The sequence below is a fragment of the Giraffa tippelskirchi genome, chromosome 2 (assembly GCF_054371585.1).
Source record: "Giraffa tippelskirchi isolate mGirTip1 chromosome 2, T2T-mGirTip1v1.2.pri, whole genome shotgun sequence".
Taxonomy (NCBI): Eukaryota; Metazoa; Chordata; class Mammalia; order Artiodactyla; family Giraffidae; genus Giraffa; species Giraffa tippelskirchi.
The window spans coordinates 59,061,105-59,079,046 of NC_137276.1; the positions used below are offsets into that span (position 1 = coordinate 59,061,105).

Here is a 17,942-nt window from a genome sequence, read left to right on the forward strand (position 1 = left end):
CTTCCTGGTTCTATGTGTTTTGACTGCCCGGTGACACTGGTGACTTACCAGATAGGAAGAAGCCAGGTCTTCCTTCCACCTCTCCCCTTCCCCAGCACATCTCGGGGACTCCAGCCTTCCTTGGCCCAGTGAACATGAATAGCCTGCACCTTCCCAGGTGACTCTGACTCTGGGTCCCCTGGCCACCTGTGAGGGCTCATCCCAGTTTCCTTTCCACTGGCCTCCGCTGATTATTGATTGTACTTTTATTCACAGGGTACAAGTGAGAAGGATCGCCCTTGTGAAACCTGTGGGAAGAACTTGGCTGACTGTCTGGGCCACTACGGGTACATTGACTTGGAACTGCCATGTTTTCACGTGGGGTACTTCCGAGCAGTTATCGGCATCTTACAGGTAAGCGTGTATGTGTTCGTCTCCATACAGTCGCTTCATCTCCCTGGAAGTTACTGATCCAAGGACATGACAGTGAGCTTGGTGGGGGATACATGTAGGGAACATTTTTATACTAAACATGTAATATTTGTTTTGTTTGAGGGGTTTGGTGTTTTGTTTTGATTGGCATAATATTTCATCCTGCAATAAGTTAAATGGCTAAAAGATTCTTTTTCCTTGATTTTCTTTGAGTAGGTGGTAGATATATATTGTAAAAAAAATAATAATTCAAGCGATACAAGCACAAGATAATTCAAGCATGAGAAAGGGAATAAAGCTAACAAAAACCCCACCTGCCGGCTTGGCCACAGCCAGCATTCTGGTGAACATGGGCTGCCTCTAAGTGTGTCTTCCTGTAGATCTGTGCATATAGTTAAGTTTCCTGGACAAGGGGTGGGTGCAGCTTTTTAAAAAAAAAAAAAAATACTTTTTCATCCTCTCATCCTTTTATCTATTTTGTTTAATTTTCAAAAGATGATCTGTAAAACCTGCTGCCACATCATGCTGTCCCAGGAGGAGAAGAAGCAGTTTCTGGATTATCTAAAGAGGCCCGGCCTGACCTACCTCCAGAAGCGAGGGCTGAAGAAGAAAATCTCTGACAAGTGCCGGAAGAAGAACACGTGCCATCACTGTGGCGCCTTCAATGGTGAGCCGGATACACATCTTATCTTTCATCGTGATGGCAGTTTCTGTAACTGCATTTCCTAGATTGCGACCTCAGTTCAGTTCAGTTCAGTCGCTCAGTCGTGTCCAACTCTTTGCGACCCCATGAATCGCAGCACGCCAGGCCTCCCTGTCCATCACCAACTCTCGGAGTCTACCCAAACCCATGTCGATCAAGTTAGTGATGCCATCCAACCATCTCATCCTCTGTCGTCCCCTTCTCCTCCTGCCCCCAATCCTTCCCAGCATCAGGGTCTTTTCCAATGAGTCAACTCTTTGCATGAGGTGGCCAAAGTATTGGAGTTTCAGCTTCAACATCAGTCCTTCCAATGAACACCAAGGACTGATCTCCTTTAGGATGGACTGGTTGGATCTCCTTGCAGTCCAAGGGACTCTCAAGAGTCTTCTCCAACACCACACTTCAAAAGCATCAATTCTTCAGTGCTCAGCTTTCCTCATCGTCCAACTCTCACATCCATACATGACTACTGGAAAAACCATAGCCTTGACTAGACGGACCTTTGTTGGCAAAGTAATGTCTCTGCTTTTTAATATGCTGTCTAGGTTGGTCATAACCTTCCTTCCAAGGAGTAAGCGTCTTTTAATTTCATGGCTGCAATCACCATCAGCAGTGATTTTGGGGCCCACAAAAATAAAGTCTGACACTGTTTCCACTGTTTCCCGACCTCAGGCCACCCTAACCAAGAACCTGATTTTTCCAACCATGGTAAAATGGATTAACTCTTACAGGTACTGTCAAGAAATGCGGGTTACTGAAGATAATCCACGAGAAATACAAGACCAACAAGAAAGTGGTGGATCCCATCGTATCAAGTTTCCTTCAGTCCTTTGAAACTGCCATCGAGCATAACAAGGAAGTAGAGCCTCTCCTGGCAAGGGCACAGGTGAGCCTGCCCCTGCCCGCCTCCCTCTGTCTCCATCACACGCTGTCTCCTCACCCTCTGGGTACACCCTTCCTCCAGAACAGGAGGTCCACTGGGGTTAGATCTCTGGGGATACTCCACGTGACAGGTGTTCACCTGGCACTCAGTTTACTGTGAGCCGTCCTCATAACTAACACGTGTTCGATCATATAGGTAGCACATGTTACATTTTCATTGTAAAAGATTATAAAAGCATAGCTATGTACAGCGTACACTGAGGTATCCTGTTTCTCACATGGATGCAGCATTAATAGAATTTGTACGTAATTTCCATTGCTTTACTTGGCACAAACGTAATTAGTAGGATTTTATGAAGTGTCTTGTTCTGCCTTGTTCTGAATTCAATTAGTATTTAAGTCACATGGTACCTTCTAGAATTGATAGTATACAAAACTAACAATTAAGTGGCTACTGAGTACCAAACTGTCAGACCTGTAGGGAGTGTCAGGAACCACAAAGCAGTGGGTCTGCACCCAGGAATTCCATGGTTTTAAAGGTGTCGTAGGTCATTAATCTATGAAAACATAGCCAATACCATGGGACACAGTGCTGACTGTCACAGGAATGGAAAGGACAGGAAGGAGTAGGAAATTGGGGGCTTGGTTAGGGAGGACTGTGAGGAAAGGTGTGGTTTGTTGTGGTCCTTACACCTGAGTAAGGTTTAGAGAGTCTAGGGCAATGAGCCTGGCGTGTCCGGGAGGCTGTGTTGGGGCTCTTTCTGAAGCCAAGATTCTGTTCGAAAGTCCCAGCAGTGCTAATAAAAGCACCTTGCACTTAGTGACTGCTGTTACCTTCTGGTGCCGTTCCAAGTTCTTTCCATGGATCGCCTCATATTTTATCCTAACAGCAACCCTGTGAGGTCGCATCGGCCAAGATAACAGTGAGTGGTGAAGGGGGAATCCTCGCTGAGGCCATTGGGGTGCAGGCCTGTGCTGGAGAAAAGACAGACAGCTGAACCCACTTTGTAGAGGTCCTCCCACTCTGGAGAATGTGGAGCCATTAAATTTTAAGGGAGAAACATAAATAATGACGTTTTAGAACAGCCTGACGGCTCAAAAGACACCATAACAAAAATGAAAAACCAGGTCACAAGGTGGGAGCAAATACTCATCTTTCATGTGTCTGACAAAGGACTCTCATGTCCGGAATATAAAGCCCTGATTTTTAAAAGCAGAAGCAAGACTTGAATAGGCACTTCACAAAAGGATATATTCAAACAGCCAATCAATAGATAAAAAGTTGTTCTACTTTATGTCATCAGGGAAATATTAATTAAAAAACACACCCTCTCAGAAAAATTAAATGTAAAACAGCTGAAAACCAAGTGCTGGCAAGGATTGGAAGCAGCTGGCACTCCTTCATCGATAGTAGCCTTGTAAAATGTTTCCACCACTCTGAAATTCCTTACAAAGTAAGACCTACACTTACCATATGATCTAGCAGCTTTATTCTTGGGTATGTACCCAAGAGAGACAAGTGCATATGTCCCCAAAAATATTTGTGCAAGTATGGTCATTGCAGCTTCATTAATAAAAGCCAGAATTAGAAACAACCCAGATGCCTATCAACAGAAGAATGTACAAATTGTCATAGATCCACGCAGTGGAGTACTGTCCTGGAATGAAAGAATCAAGCTGACACACACAGCCAGGCTGAATCACAGAATCCTACTGAGAGGAGGCAGCCTTGTATGCGAGTCCAGAGGGTGTGATTGCATTTAGATCAAGTTCAAGAACAGGCCAGACTGATCTGAGGTGAGGGCTTAGTACTAATGAGAAAGGAGTATCAGAGTATTTTCCGGACAGGGGCACATATTCTTTATCCTGATTTAAATGGTAGTGTATGTGTACCTGTGTAAAAATTTACCCATCTGTTTAAGATTTGTGCAGTTTACTATTATATATAAGTTATGCCTTGATTTAGGGAGTGAGACGTAAAAAGAAAGCAGGTCCTGACCCTGGGCAGTGATAGTGAAGCCAGAGGTCAGAGTATGCAGTCAGAATGGATAGTAACTGATGACCAGCCACTGTGGCAACAGGTGTGAGAGGAGGTGGTCAGAGGCGAGCAGGTGTCCACGCACCAGCGCCTGGAAACATGGTGGTCCCCCTGGAGATGGGCGAGGGCAGCAGCCGTGCATCCCAGTGGAGATGTCTTCAAGCTCCTGCAGAGGAAGTGAAGGTGCAGACTGAGAAAGCTGATCTCGTCCTCCTACCAGCGTGAGTGTAGAGGAATTCTACCCTCCAGGCTGACAACTGTGCAGAAAGCGTCAGTGACTCAGAGGGCTGCCCAGCTCTCCTGGGTGTGGCCTTAGTTGCAGCCTCCTGTGCATTCCCTCTGCTGCCCCCAGATCAGCCTCCCTGACGCCCGTCACCACTTTCCCCTGCCAACTCTCTGCCTGGGCCCCTGAGGCCACTGTCCTTACGTGCAAAGGACTAAGTCTCCTCTGCCCCCCACACCCTCTGCAGTAGAATTGTCTAGGGCCTGGGAGGCAACTTGTTTGGAAAAGTCTCTTAAGTCAGAGGCCCCCAACTTCCAGGCCATGGACCAATACCTCCTTCAAAATCAGCAGTGGCATTAGATTAGAAATAAAGCATACAATAAATGTAGTGGGCTTGAATCATCCCAAAATCATCCCCTTAAGCCCAGGTCCATGAAAAAGTTGTCTTCCATGAAATCAGTCCTGGGTGCCAGAAAGTTGGGGACCACTGTCCTGAGTGACTGGTCCCGAGAGGTAACCTCCTCCCACTTAGGAGTCACCTGTCTAGTGTATCCAGCTTGTCTCTCAGTGTCCTGTACTGCCGCCACCTCCCTGTCCACACCAGCCCACATGACCCAGGTGATACCCTCAATGTGATTTAGGGTGGTGGTTGAGAGCTTTGGGGCTTCCCAGGTGGCTCAGTGGTAAAGAATCTGCCTGCCAATGCAGGAGACTCATATTTGATCCCTGGATCAGGAAGATCCCCTGGAGGAGGAAATGGCAACCCACTCCAGTATTCATGCTGGGAAAATCCCAAGGACAGAGGAGACTGGCAGGCTATAATACATAAGGATACAAAGAGTCAGACATGACTGAAGTGACTTAGCACGCATGCACACTGCCGCTTACTTACTCTATGATCTTAGACACGTGACCCAACCTGGACTTGGACTTCCACAACTATAAAACAGGGATTACAAGAGTGTCTGCTTTAGGGCTGTTATGAGGAGTAAAAGATGGATTCCAGATCAGATGCTTAGCAAATAGCAAATGCTTCAAGCATGTGACCCAGTTACTGTGGTATGCTTATTACTGATGTTCCTGTATTAACAGAAATAATGATGGAGAGGTAAGGCGTCCTGCCTCTTCTTATTTGTGTGTCCCTTCAGCTTAACAGAGCATCTGCTCACTCCCTCTCACCCGAATCCCCCATCCCTGGGCTTCCATGCAGCCTCCTCTGCTCTCTGCAATGCACCCCCACCCAGATCTTCACCTTTCCCTCAACCACATGTACATTTGCTATGCCTCATACACCTCTTGTGTTCTGTCTTATATTTCTGCTAGTTTCTTCCACTTAAGGTTGGTCCCTCACAAGATTCCTTTTTCTGAGGTCCTGTTTGATGCCAGTCACAGTGCTTGGAGTAGTGGCAGGTCCTCCAAGCTTATCAGTTTGTCCTGGTTTTTCTTGTGCCATGGGTGAGAACAAAACACGAGGTCACCATTTGCCTAATTCCAAGTGGCCCCTCCTTAGAGAGGGCCACTTAGTCACCAAAGTGAACAAAGAATTATTGAGTTACATTTACCTTTTATAAAGACAGGCAGCAAAAAGGTGTCTCATTAATCTCAGGATGGCCCATGTCCTGACATGGTGCTTCCCTGGTGACTCCGACAGTAAAGAGTCTGCCTACAGCGTGGGAGACCCAGGTTTGATCCCTGGGTCTAGAAGATCCCGTGGAGAAAGGAATGGCAACGTGCTCCAGAATTCTTGCCTGGGAAATCCCATGAACAGAGGAACCTGGCAGGCAACAGTCCATGGGGGTACAAAGAGTCAGATACGACTGAGCGATTTCCACTTACTGACGTGTGTACCTGCCCATTGAATTTTCAGGAAGGTGGAGCCCCATGCCTTTACAGGAGGCACAACATGATTGAGGTGGAAGAGACCTTAGAGCAGTGGTTCTTGACCTTTTGTGGGCCACAGACCCCTTTAGGAATTGGACAGAAACTCTGGACTCCCAGAGGGCTGATGTATATCCACTCCGTTTTAGTACAAATCCAGGGATTGGTAGACCTGCAGATAAGGTCTCTCCATAATGACATCGTCCCTGCAGACTGAGTGCCAGTCCTCTCAGCCGTGTCGGCTCATCACCACCCGAGGCAGCCACACTCCATGGCTAGAGAGCTTGGGCTGTTAGGGTGTTCTGCCTTGCACACATCTGGGCCCTGCTCTGCTGTCCATCAGTCCCTGGCTTCTGTTTCCTGGTATTTAACAATAAGTCAGCCGTCTCTTCCTCGTGCCTCTGGGGATGCAGTTGTTCTTATCACTCTTGCTGAGAACTGGTTTCCAGACTCTTGCCAGTCTTCCTGCCCTCCTGGACGGCGTTCAGCTCCATGATATTCTTGTCCAGGACTGACTGTGGTACTGCGGGCGACATCTCACCTTCATCCCGTTCTAGAATTTTGTTAGATTTAGACTTCCTCCTCCCTGACTGTTTCTGATGGCAGTGAGGTGCCCATCGCTGGGAGATGGGACCCGAGGACATTCATTGTTCTCTGGACAGGGGCCCGGACTGGAAAACCTCTGGTGAGATTCCTTCCTTATGCCCAGCCACACTGCCCTCTCCTCCAGGGCAGGACCATAGAAACTTTTCCTTTGGTAGTATTCTAAGAGCTGATTATTTTTCTTAACTTTGTTCCCATTTCATTAAGTTATGTATGGCAAATTGTACCTACAATGTATAGCCTCAGTCACAGTCTTTGATCCCAAGAAAATTTAATAACCAGTATTGTTACAGCGTGGCACCTCTGTTATGTGAAATTAATACAAAGACAATACAAGTTCATTACAGAAAGGTGAAATGTAAAAAAAGAAGCAAAATGATGATAATCCAACTCAGCTAAAAACGGCCCTGTTCACACCTTGGTAAACTCTTCCATTTCCTCTTTTCTGTAGATGTACATCTTTGCCCAAATCAGATCACATTGTAAACGTACCTATCTCATTTATCAATATTTTGTGAACACCTTTCATGGCATAAGCCACATTTTTGTGTCTTCATTTTTTTTTCTTTAAACGGCTTCGTAGTTTTCTACATACGAATGTACCATGATTTTATCTAGCCAGTAACCTCTCAGGTTGTTTGCAGCTTTCACAGTTAAGATCTGCTTTAGCAAACATCCTTATTAGCTAAATCTTTGTGTTAATTTCTAAAATCATACCCTTTGGAAAAATTAAGTGGAATTATTGGCTTAAATTATTGGAATAAAATTCATGCACATTTTTAGGGCTCTTGCAATATAGCAAATTATCAGAAGCCTCTGTCATCACTTGTACATATTTTCAGCTCAGCAGTTAGAGCAGGGGTCCCCAACTCCTGGGCGATGGAGCAGTCTTGGTCAGAGGCCTGTTAGGAACTAGGCACACGAGAGGTGAGCTGCAGGCAAGTGCAGCTTCATCTCCTGCTCCCCATCACTGGCAGTACTGCCGGAACCATCTCCCCCTTCCCCCCGCCATGGAAAAATTCTCTTCCACAAAATCAGTTCCTGGTGCCAAGAAGGTTGGGTTCTGCTGGGTTAGGGGGCATGGGGAGGTAAACCTTTGCCTAAGCTGTAGAAAACGAAGCTCTTATCTCTACTCTTCCCTCCTTTCCATAGGAAAACTTGAATCCCTTAGTAGTTTTGAATTTATTTAAACGAATCCCAGCTGAAGACATCCCTCTACTTCTGATGAATCCGGAAGCTGGAAAGCCCTCCGATTTGATTCTCACACGACTCTTAGTGCCTCCTTTGTGTATCAGACCCTCTGTCGTGAGCGATTTGAAGTCTGGCACCAATGAAGACGATCTGACAATGAAGTTGACAGAAATCATTTTCCTAAATGACGTCATTAAAAAGGTCAGCACTTCCCATTAGCATTTCCAAACTCCAGGTTTTGGAGTATATCCATGCAAACAGAAGTGTCTGATGGAGAAAGTCAAATTGACCAGGCTTGCTTCTGCTCATTCTTAGCATCGGATATCAGGAGCTAAGACCCAGATGATCATGGAAGACTGGGACTTCCTGCAGCTGCAATGCGCCCTCTACATTAACAGCGAACTCTCAGGCATTCCCCTCAATATGGCACCCAAGAAATGGACCAGAGGGTTTGTCCAGCGCCTGAAGGGAAAGCAGGGTATGTGTCCACCTATGTGTGCAGAAGACAGTCTGTTGCCTTTGGTTCATTTTGGGGAATGTATGTCCAGCTTATCTAGTTGGAGATCACAGTCTTTCCTTGGCCTTTCTGGTCACATTGCCCCCAAACAGCACACATTGTGCCTTGGAGACTTATGATATATTTTTATTTATTTAGGTCGATTCAGAGGTAATCTCTCAGGAAAGAGAGTGGATTTTTCTGGCAGAACAGTCATCTCACCTGACCCCAACCTCCGAATTGATGAGGTAGCTGTGCCAGTTCATGTGGCCAAAATTCTAACATTTCCTGAGAAGGTAAGTACATTGAATTGCTCAGTATTTTGTCTGAATCCAGTCTTTTATGTTACGTTCTGAGATTCCAAACAATCTCAACAGTGGGAAACCCCTAGTAACCCACCCAGCCCACAGTTTGGCAAGTGTGTGTTTGTTTTTCCAGTTGTTTCACACATGTGTCACCATATATAACATCTACAACATGTACACAGTTGTGTCTGCCTTTATATTTAAATACTCAGATATACATTAAACATTCAAGTCTACTTTTTTCCCCCCAAATAATACCATCTTTGATATTTTTCTGTGCTAGTTCATACCTCATGCCTTAAATGCTGCTGCTAAGTCGCTTCAGTCGTGTCCGACTCTGTGCGACCCCATAGACGGCCGCTCACCAGGCTCCGCTGTCCCTGGAATTCTCCAGGCAAGAACACTGGAGTGGGTTGCCATTTCCTTCTCCATAACTAATGATAAATATCCACACCCAGTTAATTTTCTTGGAACGAGTTACGATTTTTAAAACATTAGAATCACTGACTCAGAGACTCTGAATATTAAAAAGCTGTTGATGCATAACCAGAAAGGCTGTACTACTTTACACTGCGTTCATACTTATCATGAGTATAATCTGGTATTTATAGTATTTTCTTTTTTAACTGAGGTATAGATAATTGAAAGACCTGATAACAAGAAGATATTGATTGGCTTTGACTTTGCTCTTGAAATTCATAATTAGCCCAGATCATAGGTGCTTCTGGAAAAGCTTGTGTAAAAAGTATCCTTGTTTGGGACTTCCCTGGTGGTCCAGTGGTTAAGAATCCACCTTCCAGTGCAGGGGACATGGGTTCAATCCCTGGTCAGGGAACTAAGATCCCACATGCTACAAGGCAGCTAACCTTGCACACACCTCAAGGAAGAGCTGCAGCAGAGACTCAGCACAGTCAGAATTAAAAAAATAAAAAATAGTGTCCTCATTTGAGTTAAATTTCCTTCTCTGAGACAGTGCTGCTCAAGACTGTTGTCCAGTAGCCTGCAGGACATGGTGGTGCAGTCCAGGACCTGCTCTTCTGGCATTACAGCTTTTAAACCTTAGAAGCCCACAGTAAATCATTGCAGATGAAGCTGCCACCTGTTTTTAGGATCACAGAATATGCTAAAAGGTCCCTGCAGATCGGTCCAGCCCAATCACTTTACCAGTAGAGAAGCCAAAGGTCAGTAACGGACCTGGCCCTGTCACCTAGCAAGTGAATGACCAAACTCAGACGTGAACCGCTGTTGTCCTTACACTGAAGACCTTGGCAGCAGCATGCCGCAGGCACCTCACTTCTCCTAGAATTACACATGGGGTTCAGTTATGCTTTTTTTTTTTTCCTGGTCCCCGCAAGCGACATGTGGGATCTTAGTTCCCTGACCAGCGATCAGACCCATTCCCCATGCAGTGGAGGTGCAGAGTCCTATACACTGGACCACCACGGAAATCCCCTAGAATCACTTAAAGTAGAGACTGAGACTCAATTCAGTATAGCATGCTAGCATATTGAAACCTAACAGTGCCTCATTCTGTTTTATATTGTGGCCCTCCAGGTGAACAAAGCAAACATCAACTTTTTGAGGAAACTGGTTCGAAATGGCCCTGAAGTTCACCCAGGAGCCAATTTCATTCAGCAGAGACACACGCAGATGAAAAGGTAATGCTTTTACAATGCGGTTGGATGTAATTATCTCCTCATGACCAAGTTCACTGTTGCCATACTCAGCCACAGAATGCAGTACAAAGTACAATTATCGTGATATTTTAACATGTGGAAAACACCTGTTTAAATTGCAGTTAGCCTAGGTACGTTTTTGTTTGCTCTGCTGGTTCTTTGAATGTATGCACAGTATTCATTTATTCTATAGCATTTAATGTTTAGGTAGATATAACGCATTGGGATATGAAAGCAGATCATTTTCTGGGTTACCTGGATGCTCTGGGGTTGCCTCAGTGCACTCATAACCCAGGAGGCACACATTTTGCCAGTTCTGGCTTTTCACAGTGACATGAGCTGATCACCGGTGCTTTTCATCTCATGAAATCCAAACGTCACCAGGGCCCTGTGCAAGAAGCTAGTTTATTACTCAGTTTCTGTGCTTCTAAGACATACTTTTATCATAGTTGGAGATTTCTAAAATTAAGAGGTGTCTTACAATCAATTTGTTGTAGTTTAGGGACTTCCCTGGTGGTCCGTTGGTTAGGGCTTGGCACTTTCATTCCCGGGCGGCCGGGTGTAATTCCTGTTCGGGGAACTGGGATCCCACAGGCCACTTGGTGTGGCCAAAAAATAAAGTTACAAAAACAGTTTTGTTTTGGTTACAGTAGTTTAGTCGACAGTGGAGGGAAGCACCTTAAATTCAGTGAAACATGGTCATTTCAGAGACCAAATCTTGCTATGAAGAGAGAGAAACTTGCTGAGGAAACTTTGTTCTCACAGGTTATGTCCATTATTGTATGTTAAGGTTTCTGAAATATGGGAACAGAGAAAAGATGGCTCAGGAGCTCAAGTTCGGGGACATTGTGGAGAGGCACCTCATAGATGGAGACGTGGTCCTATTCAACCGGCAGCCCTCGCTGCACAAATTGAGCATCATGGCACACCTGGTGAGCAGGAGACTGGTTTATTTCTGCTGGGTGGAACTTTGCTGTGTGTGCCAAGCTAAAACTCCTGACATCTAAAATTTAAATTGCCAGTAATCTCAAATTTTCATAACTTTTGGTTTTCCTCTTCTCTTCCATTTTAGTTTGAGTGAAACTCTTCAATTTCAAGCTTCCCTTCAATGTTTTTAATATTTATAACATACTATTCACACAACAGTAAAACAGGAACTAATTGAAAATTAGTATGAAAGTGACTGCTGTGATTTCACTTGCCAACAACATAGATGCATATCTCTGTGTGCACAAAATTATGTAAAATAGGCATGGCAGAAAATTGACTTGATTTAAAACAGCATATTAACTAAGGAACTAAAATGCTTACAGGATTTTTCTTTGCAGTCATCCTCCAACTAAGACCCGAAAGCATATTTTTTTGGAGCAGTTTACTTTGCAACAGCAGCAGTTTCCTTTTGTGGAGATTTCAAATGGAAACAAGATGCAACTTCAATTTGTTAAATATTCATAAATTCTCCTATATGAAAAACCATTAAATCCCTGAGCATTTGCAAACAGACTCCTAAGGTAGTGTTTAAACAGGCTCCTAAGGTAGTGTTTTTCTAGATTAATTTTTTTTTCCCAGTAGTTTATGGAAACATTACATCAATCTTTTTGCTCAATGGCAGAAATACCAAAGATACGTTTTTTGATTATGGAGCTCTAGGAAGTGAACAAAAGCCTTCCTTTTCTGGAAACTTGGCCCATTTAACATAGAAATATTTTTATTTGAAAAGTTTCAAATATATACAAAAGTAGAAAGAGTACTGTAATGAACTCACATATTCCCATCCTTTATGTTCACTAATTTTCAAGATTTTGCCACACTGGTTTTCTCTCTCCCCTTTTCCTTTGATGAAACTAGATGCCATGTCTTTTTTCCCATGTGTATTCAGCTTGCTTCTGCAAAACACACATAGCTACAGAGCCATTATCGCGCCTCACCAAGAGGAAGCCATTCCTTGGTATTGTCTAGTACCCCATCCATAGTCAGATTGCCCCATGTGTCTCAAAAGTCTTCTTGCAGCTAGTTTGTTCAAAGTGAGATGTAAAACCTACACATTTAATTGATCCATGTCTTAAGCCCCTGTTAATCTAGTACAGTCCTCCCTCCTCCTTTTAATTTCAATGTCATGTTTGAAAAAACCAGGTCGTTTGTCCTGAAGAATGCTGCACATTCTTCATTTGTCTGCCTGTGCGTGGCAGTAAGGGTTCCTTCATGCTTCACTGTTTTCCTGTAAACTGGAAATAAACTCTCAAAGCATAATTAGATTCAAATAGAACTTTTTTGGCAATAATAACTCATAGGTGGTGCTGGCTACTTCCTCTTGCCATATTTTAGGAGGTGCACACTGGCTAGCTGGCTGTCTTAGCCACGCTAAGAAGGTGAGGGAGTCAGATGCCTCGGCGTGGTGCCTTCCTTACAAAGTTCCTTATCAAAGACTCTTGAGAATCTCTGGGACTGCAAGGAGGTCAAACCAGTCAATCCTAAAGGAAATTAGTCCTGAATATTCATTGGAGGGACTGATGCTGAAGCTGAAATTCCAATACTTTGGCTACCTGATGCGAAGAACTGACTCATTGGAAAAGACCCTGATGCTGGGAAAGATTGAAGGCAGGAGAAGAAGACAACAGAGGATGAGATGATTGGATGGCGTCACCAATTCGATGGACATGAGTTTGAGCAAGCCCCAGGAGTTGGTGACAGGGAAGCCTGACATGCTGTAGTCCATGGGGTTGCAAAGAGTCGGACACAACTAAGCAACTGAACTGAACTAATGACCTCATCCATGCCAGAACATACTAGGAATTTTCTTCCTTAACGTAAAGTGTCCAGTTCTGCAGGAAGCCTTTTTTGTTTTTAAGTAATGCGACTAAGAAGCTTTTGAATAAATGACTTATGTCCTTTTCCTGGTTTGCTTTGTTTTGTATTCCACAGGCCAGGGTCAAGCCCCACCGGACCTTCAGATTTAATGAGTGTGTCTGTACACCCTACAATGCCGATTTTGATGGTGATGAAATGAACCTTCATCTTCCTCAAACAGAAGAAGCTAAAGCAGAAGCCCTTGTTCTCATGGGGGTATGTAGGGTAGTGCAGCCCAACTCCTGAGAAAAAACTCCTTAAAAGGAGGAGAAGGGAAACAAGTCTTGTTTGAAAACACCCCATAGTATGTAAGGGAGTTAGTTTCTCTCATAGGTGGGGAGATGAGTGGACTGGGTAACTTCTGACCTGTAATGTGGGTTCCTAGGAGAATATATACACATGAGCACCAGTTATGAAAAGGTAAGACAGGGATGTGTCAGAAACTTGACTGTTGGATATCACGGTCCTTTATACTTCAGTTAAAGGATTTGAGCAGGTGCACCATTTTTTTTTCCCCCCTTTTGGCTGTGCCAAGCAGCTGCTTGCAGGATCTTAGTTCCCCGACCAGGGATTGAACCCACACCCTCAGCAGTGAAAGCACAGAGTGCTAACCACTGGACAACCAGCAAGTTCCCGGGCAAATGCACCTTGATGTACAGAACCTTCTTTAAATTAGGTGCTTATGCAGTGAACAAATAGTCTTCGTTTTTGCCAGTGTAGGCACTTATTACATTTTGATTATTAATAAATGCTGTTTGAATTTAGCATCTCAACCAAGAGAAACTTGACCATTCTGCCATTATTGTAACGAGTGTGGAATTGATTGACTTCAAAGATAACACAGTGCTACTCATTATTCACAGAAGGAAATTTTCTTTGGAGGAGAGCATTTATAATTACACAAACGTGTTTTACCCAAAGAGTTCTTTATAAGAACGCAGAACAACTCCACACAGTATTTAAACATAGGGACCTCCGAGGTCAATCTTGCTGGTATTTTTTTCCTCTGCCCTTGACAGATGAAGGCACTAGATGTTAGTGATAAAGCTGCAGTTAAGAACCCCCAGCTTCCAGTTCACAGCCTCACCTTCCTGCAACTCATTTATCCATAACCATAAGAGTGTTTGTGGTGAAGATTTTTGGGGCCGCATCATGCATCCAAACATGGCTAACTTACTGTGTTCCTTTTTCCTTCAGACTAAAGCAAACCTTGTTACACCAAGAAATGGAGAACCACTAATTGCTGCTATTCAGGATTTTCTGACAGGTGGGTTTTGTGGAATTTACTTGAAAAGAGACTGTGGAACACGACAGTTCTCATTTACGTGTTCACGTGACCACTTGAAAAGCTGTTTAATTCTGTTGTTTGTTTACTGAGTGTGATTGTGTTAATGAACCATATACGAGATATTTTTTACTTTTCTAAGTCCTGGGGATATCTCAACAAGTAAAACAAAGTCCCTTTCCTTGTGGAGAGTGGATTCTTGTTGGAAGAGAAAACCAAGAAGCAGCTGTGTTTTACCTCACTCTTTTAGTAATAGTCCATCTTTATTTTTAAAGTTGAAACCTTGTGATTTTTCTCACAATTTCATTCCTTTCCTTCGTTTTGTGTTCTTTCTTAACATCCTCAGGTGCCTATCTCCTCACTCTTAAGGACACTTTCTTTGACCGAGCCAAAGCTTGTCAGATCATCGCTTCAATACTGGTGGGCAAGGATGAGAAAATTAAAGTTCGTCTCCCACCCCCTACAATACTAAAGGTTTGTGCAGGAGCTGTGACTGTGTCTGTACGGATGCACGGGTGGTCTGGTGTACACCCGCTGGTGCCGAGTAGCCTTGTGACCGCTGTACCGTCTTGCCTCATTGGCGTGAAGGGCAGGTGAGACCAGGCTTGGCCCGCTGACGCTCTGGCTTCTCTCCTCCTTCAGCCTGTCACCCTGTGGACGGGGAAGCAGATCTTCAGTGTCATCCTCAGACCCAGCGATGACAATCCAGTGAGGGCCAACCTCCGAACCAAGGGCAAGCAGTACTGTGGCAGAGGAGAGGACCTCTGTGTCAATGACTCCTGTGAGTGAAAGCAGCAGGGTGGGGCCCGGGCTCAGGAAGGCAAGTGGCCAGCAGTTCCCTTCTCTTCGCCAGTTAATCCCGTGTTTCTCTGAGGCCTTAGGCAGGAAGTTTGTTCTTCAGGGAAACATAGCTGGTGTTTCTCCAGAAGGTAGAGGTCATGTGGATACATGACCAACCCAGTGGTTAGAATGTTCTTTTCCACAAGTTTTGTCTCAGGTGACTTGTTTCTGCCAATTAATGCAAATTCTTCTTTTTTTATTGTTGGTTTGTATGTGTGTGTGTGTTTTACTGTATAAGGGTCTCATTATTTAAGGCTTGTAATTTATTATTTTATGTCCAAAAATGTATTCATTGTCTAAAAGTATAAGTAAGTGGGTTTCCCAAGTGGCTCGGTGGTAAAGAATCTGCTTGCCAATGCAGGAGACGCAGGAAATGGGTTGAATTTCTGGGTCAGAAAGATCTCCAGGAGGAAGAAATGGCAACCCACTCAGTATTCTTGCCTGGAAAATCCCATGGCCAGAGGAGCCCGGTGGGCTATGGTTCACTGGGTCGCCAAGAGCGACGGAGCACACATACATGACTAAAAAGTATTACTGAAAAGGCTAATTTTTTTACCTGCCTAACCTGGTCAGTGGATGTTTTAATCACATGTAGATCAGGTGTAACAATGCTGTGTTGTGCTAGGTCATTCAGTCGTGTTTGACTCTTTGCAACCCTGTGGACCTGTAGCCCACCAGGCTCCTCTGTCCACGGGATTCTCCTGGCAAGAATACTGGAGTGGGTTGCCATTTCCTTCTCCAAGGAGTCTTCCTGACCCAGGGACTGAACCTGTGGCTCTAGTCTCCTGGATTGGCAGGCAAGCTCTTTACCACTAACGCCACCTGGGAAGCCCCAGGTGTAACAGTGAGAACATTTAAATATGAGTCCTCTGAGTCCCCTAGACTGATTCAGCCCAGTGTGTGTTCCCCAGACCTATGCCATTCAGGCAGCATTTACTTTCTGGGTCCCAGGCTGCTAACAGGCGGTTCCCCAGCAGACTGCTTTGAGTAACACTGATTTAGAATGGCCTTTGCTAGCAAGGCTTTGTGATGAGAGGCGGATCTGGAGGCCTCTATAGTGACGACTGAACCGCAAAGACTCTCTGAAGGTCAAGGATTCTGTGCTGTCTCACGATGAATAAATATTTTGAAGAGCACTGATTTTTTTTCTCCCCACCCCCGACCTGCCCCCCGCCCCAGGTTTACAACCATTCTTTCATAAATGTACTCCCTGGTCTTTCATGTATTTTGGCTTCTTGTTTTATATTGTGTTTTGTTTCTATATACAGATTTCATTTTGTTGTTTAGGCTTTTCATGATGGTGCCACTGCTAGTTTTCAATGTCTTAGTGAATAACAAAGTGCTTTATAAACAACACTTTGTTGTGCATGATTGATGTGGTGCTCAAAACATCCCCATGACATAAAGATGGCAAGAACTTGATACTGTCATCCACAGATCACAGGTAAAGATGATGAGAGTCCACTAATAACTTTCAGAGTCAGGATTATAGGGTAACAAACTAGACCTTTCCTGCTTTTCAAAAGTTCCTAGATTTCTCCTTTTCCCCCTTCAAAAAGAAATTTTTTAGAGAGCATTTCTATTTGCTCTGCTCTAACTTAAAAAAAAACAAACAAATTTTTTCAACTGCCTTAAATTCATTTTGGAATGAAGCAAAGTAACAGATAATCATTTGTGTGAGTCCATAATCTTTTCCTTCCAGACGTCACAATCCAGAACAGTGAGCTGATGAGTGGCAGCATGGACAAAGGAACGCTGGGATCAGGATCTAAGAACAACATTTTTTACATTTTGCTGCGAGACTGGGGGCAGAATGAAGCTGCCGACGCGATGTCACGGCTTGCCAGACTGGCTCCCGTCTACTTGTGTGAGTGTCTTAGCGTACTTGTGTTATTGCATAGGTTATTGATGTTTTAGGGATTTCTTTTACTATTTCATCCCCCTGCCCCAAACACATACAAACACAAAGAAAGGGATACTTGTACCAGGCTAAACCATTTATGCTCTTCTTAATGAAATAAGCTTGATGCTGACCAATTTGACTGCAGATTCAAATTTGCTTTTCAGGTCTCTTCTCAAAAGCTACAGTAGCTCCCTAATGCCCATGAGATACATGGGTTGTTACATAAAGGGCCTTCATGGGTTGCTTCCAAGGTAGGCTGTGCAAAACTGTCACCCTCTGGTTCTTCCACACTTCAGTCCTACCAGCTGACTCAGTATTTCCCTACTGTCCTTGTACACTAGGCCAGGAGATTTTCTTTGCATGCCCCAGAATATCTTTAGTCTACTCTTATACTTGACTCTTTGGCTGGGTGTGGAATTCTAAACTGAATGTTATTTTCCCTGAGAATTTTGAAGGTATAGCTCTACTCTTTGTTTCAGGGTTACTCTAAAATATATTTCCCTTCTTATTCCCAACTTTTTGTATTTGAATTGTCTTTTTTTTAATTGCAGTATCCAGTTTTTGGGTAATCCAGTTTAGTTTACCCAGTCATATACATATATGCATTCTTTTTTTTTTAATATTCTTTTCCATTGTAGTTTTTTACAGGATATTGAATATA

General features: G+C 44.1%; 1 protein-coding gene across 7 annotated transcripts in view; it reads left to right on the forward strand.

Moving 5' to 3' along the window:
* The window catches only part of POLR3A (RNA polymerase III subunit A), a 45,394-nt gene that overhangs the window by 3,664 nt on the left and 23,788 nt on the right, over window positions 1-17,942 (forward strand). For all 7 annotated transcript variants that reach the window (XM_081573803.1, XM_081573804.1, XM_081573805.1 and 4 more), the window contains exons 3-15: window positions 256-393; window positions 907-1,078; window positions 1,846-2,000; window positions 7,891-8,130; window positions 8,245-8,407; window positions 8,585-8,721; window positions 10,285-10,388; window positions 11,197-11,338; window positions 13,329-13,469; window positions 14,451-14,520; window positions 14,885-15,012; window positions 15,181-15,319; window positions 17,081-17,245. In XM_081573803.1, the coding sequence (XP_081429929.1) occupies window positions 256-393; window positions 907-1,078; window positions 1,846-2,000; window positions 7,891-8,130; window positions 8,245-8,407; window positions 8,585-8,721; window positions 10,285-10,388; window positions 11,197-11,338; window positions 13,329-13,469; window positions 14,451-14,520; window positions 14,885-15,012; window positions 15,181-15,319; window positions 17,081-17,245 (1,894 nt within the window). The remainder of the gene's footprint in view (window positions 1-255; window positions 394-906; window positions 1,079-1,845; window positions 2,001-7,890; window positions 8,131-8,244; window positions 8,408-8,584; window positions 8,722-10,284; window positions 10,389-11,196; window positions 11,339-13,328; window positions 13,470-14,450; window positions 14,521-14,884; window positions 15,013-15,180; window positions 15,320-17,080; window positions 17,246-17,942) is intronic.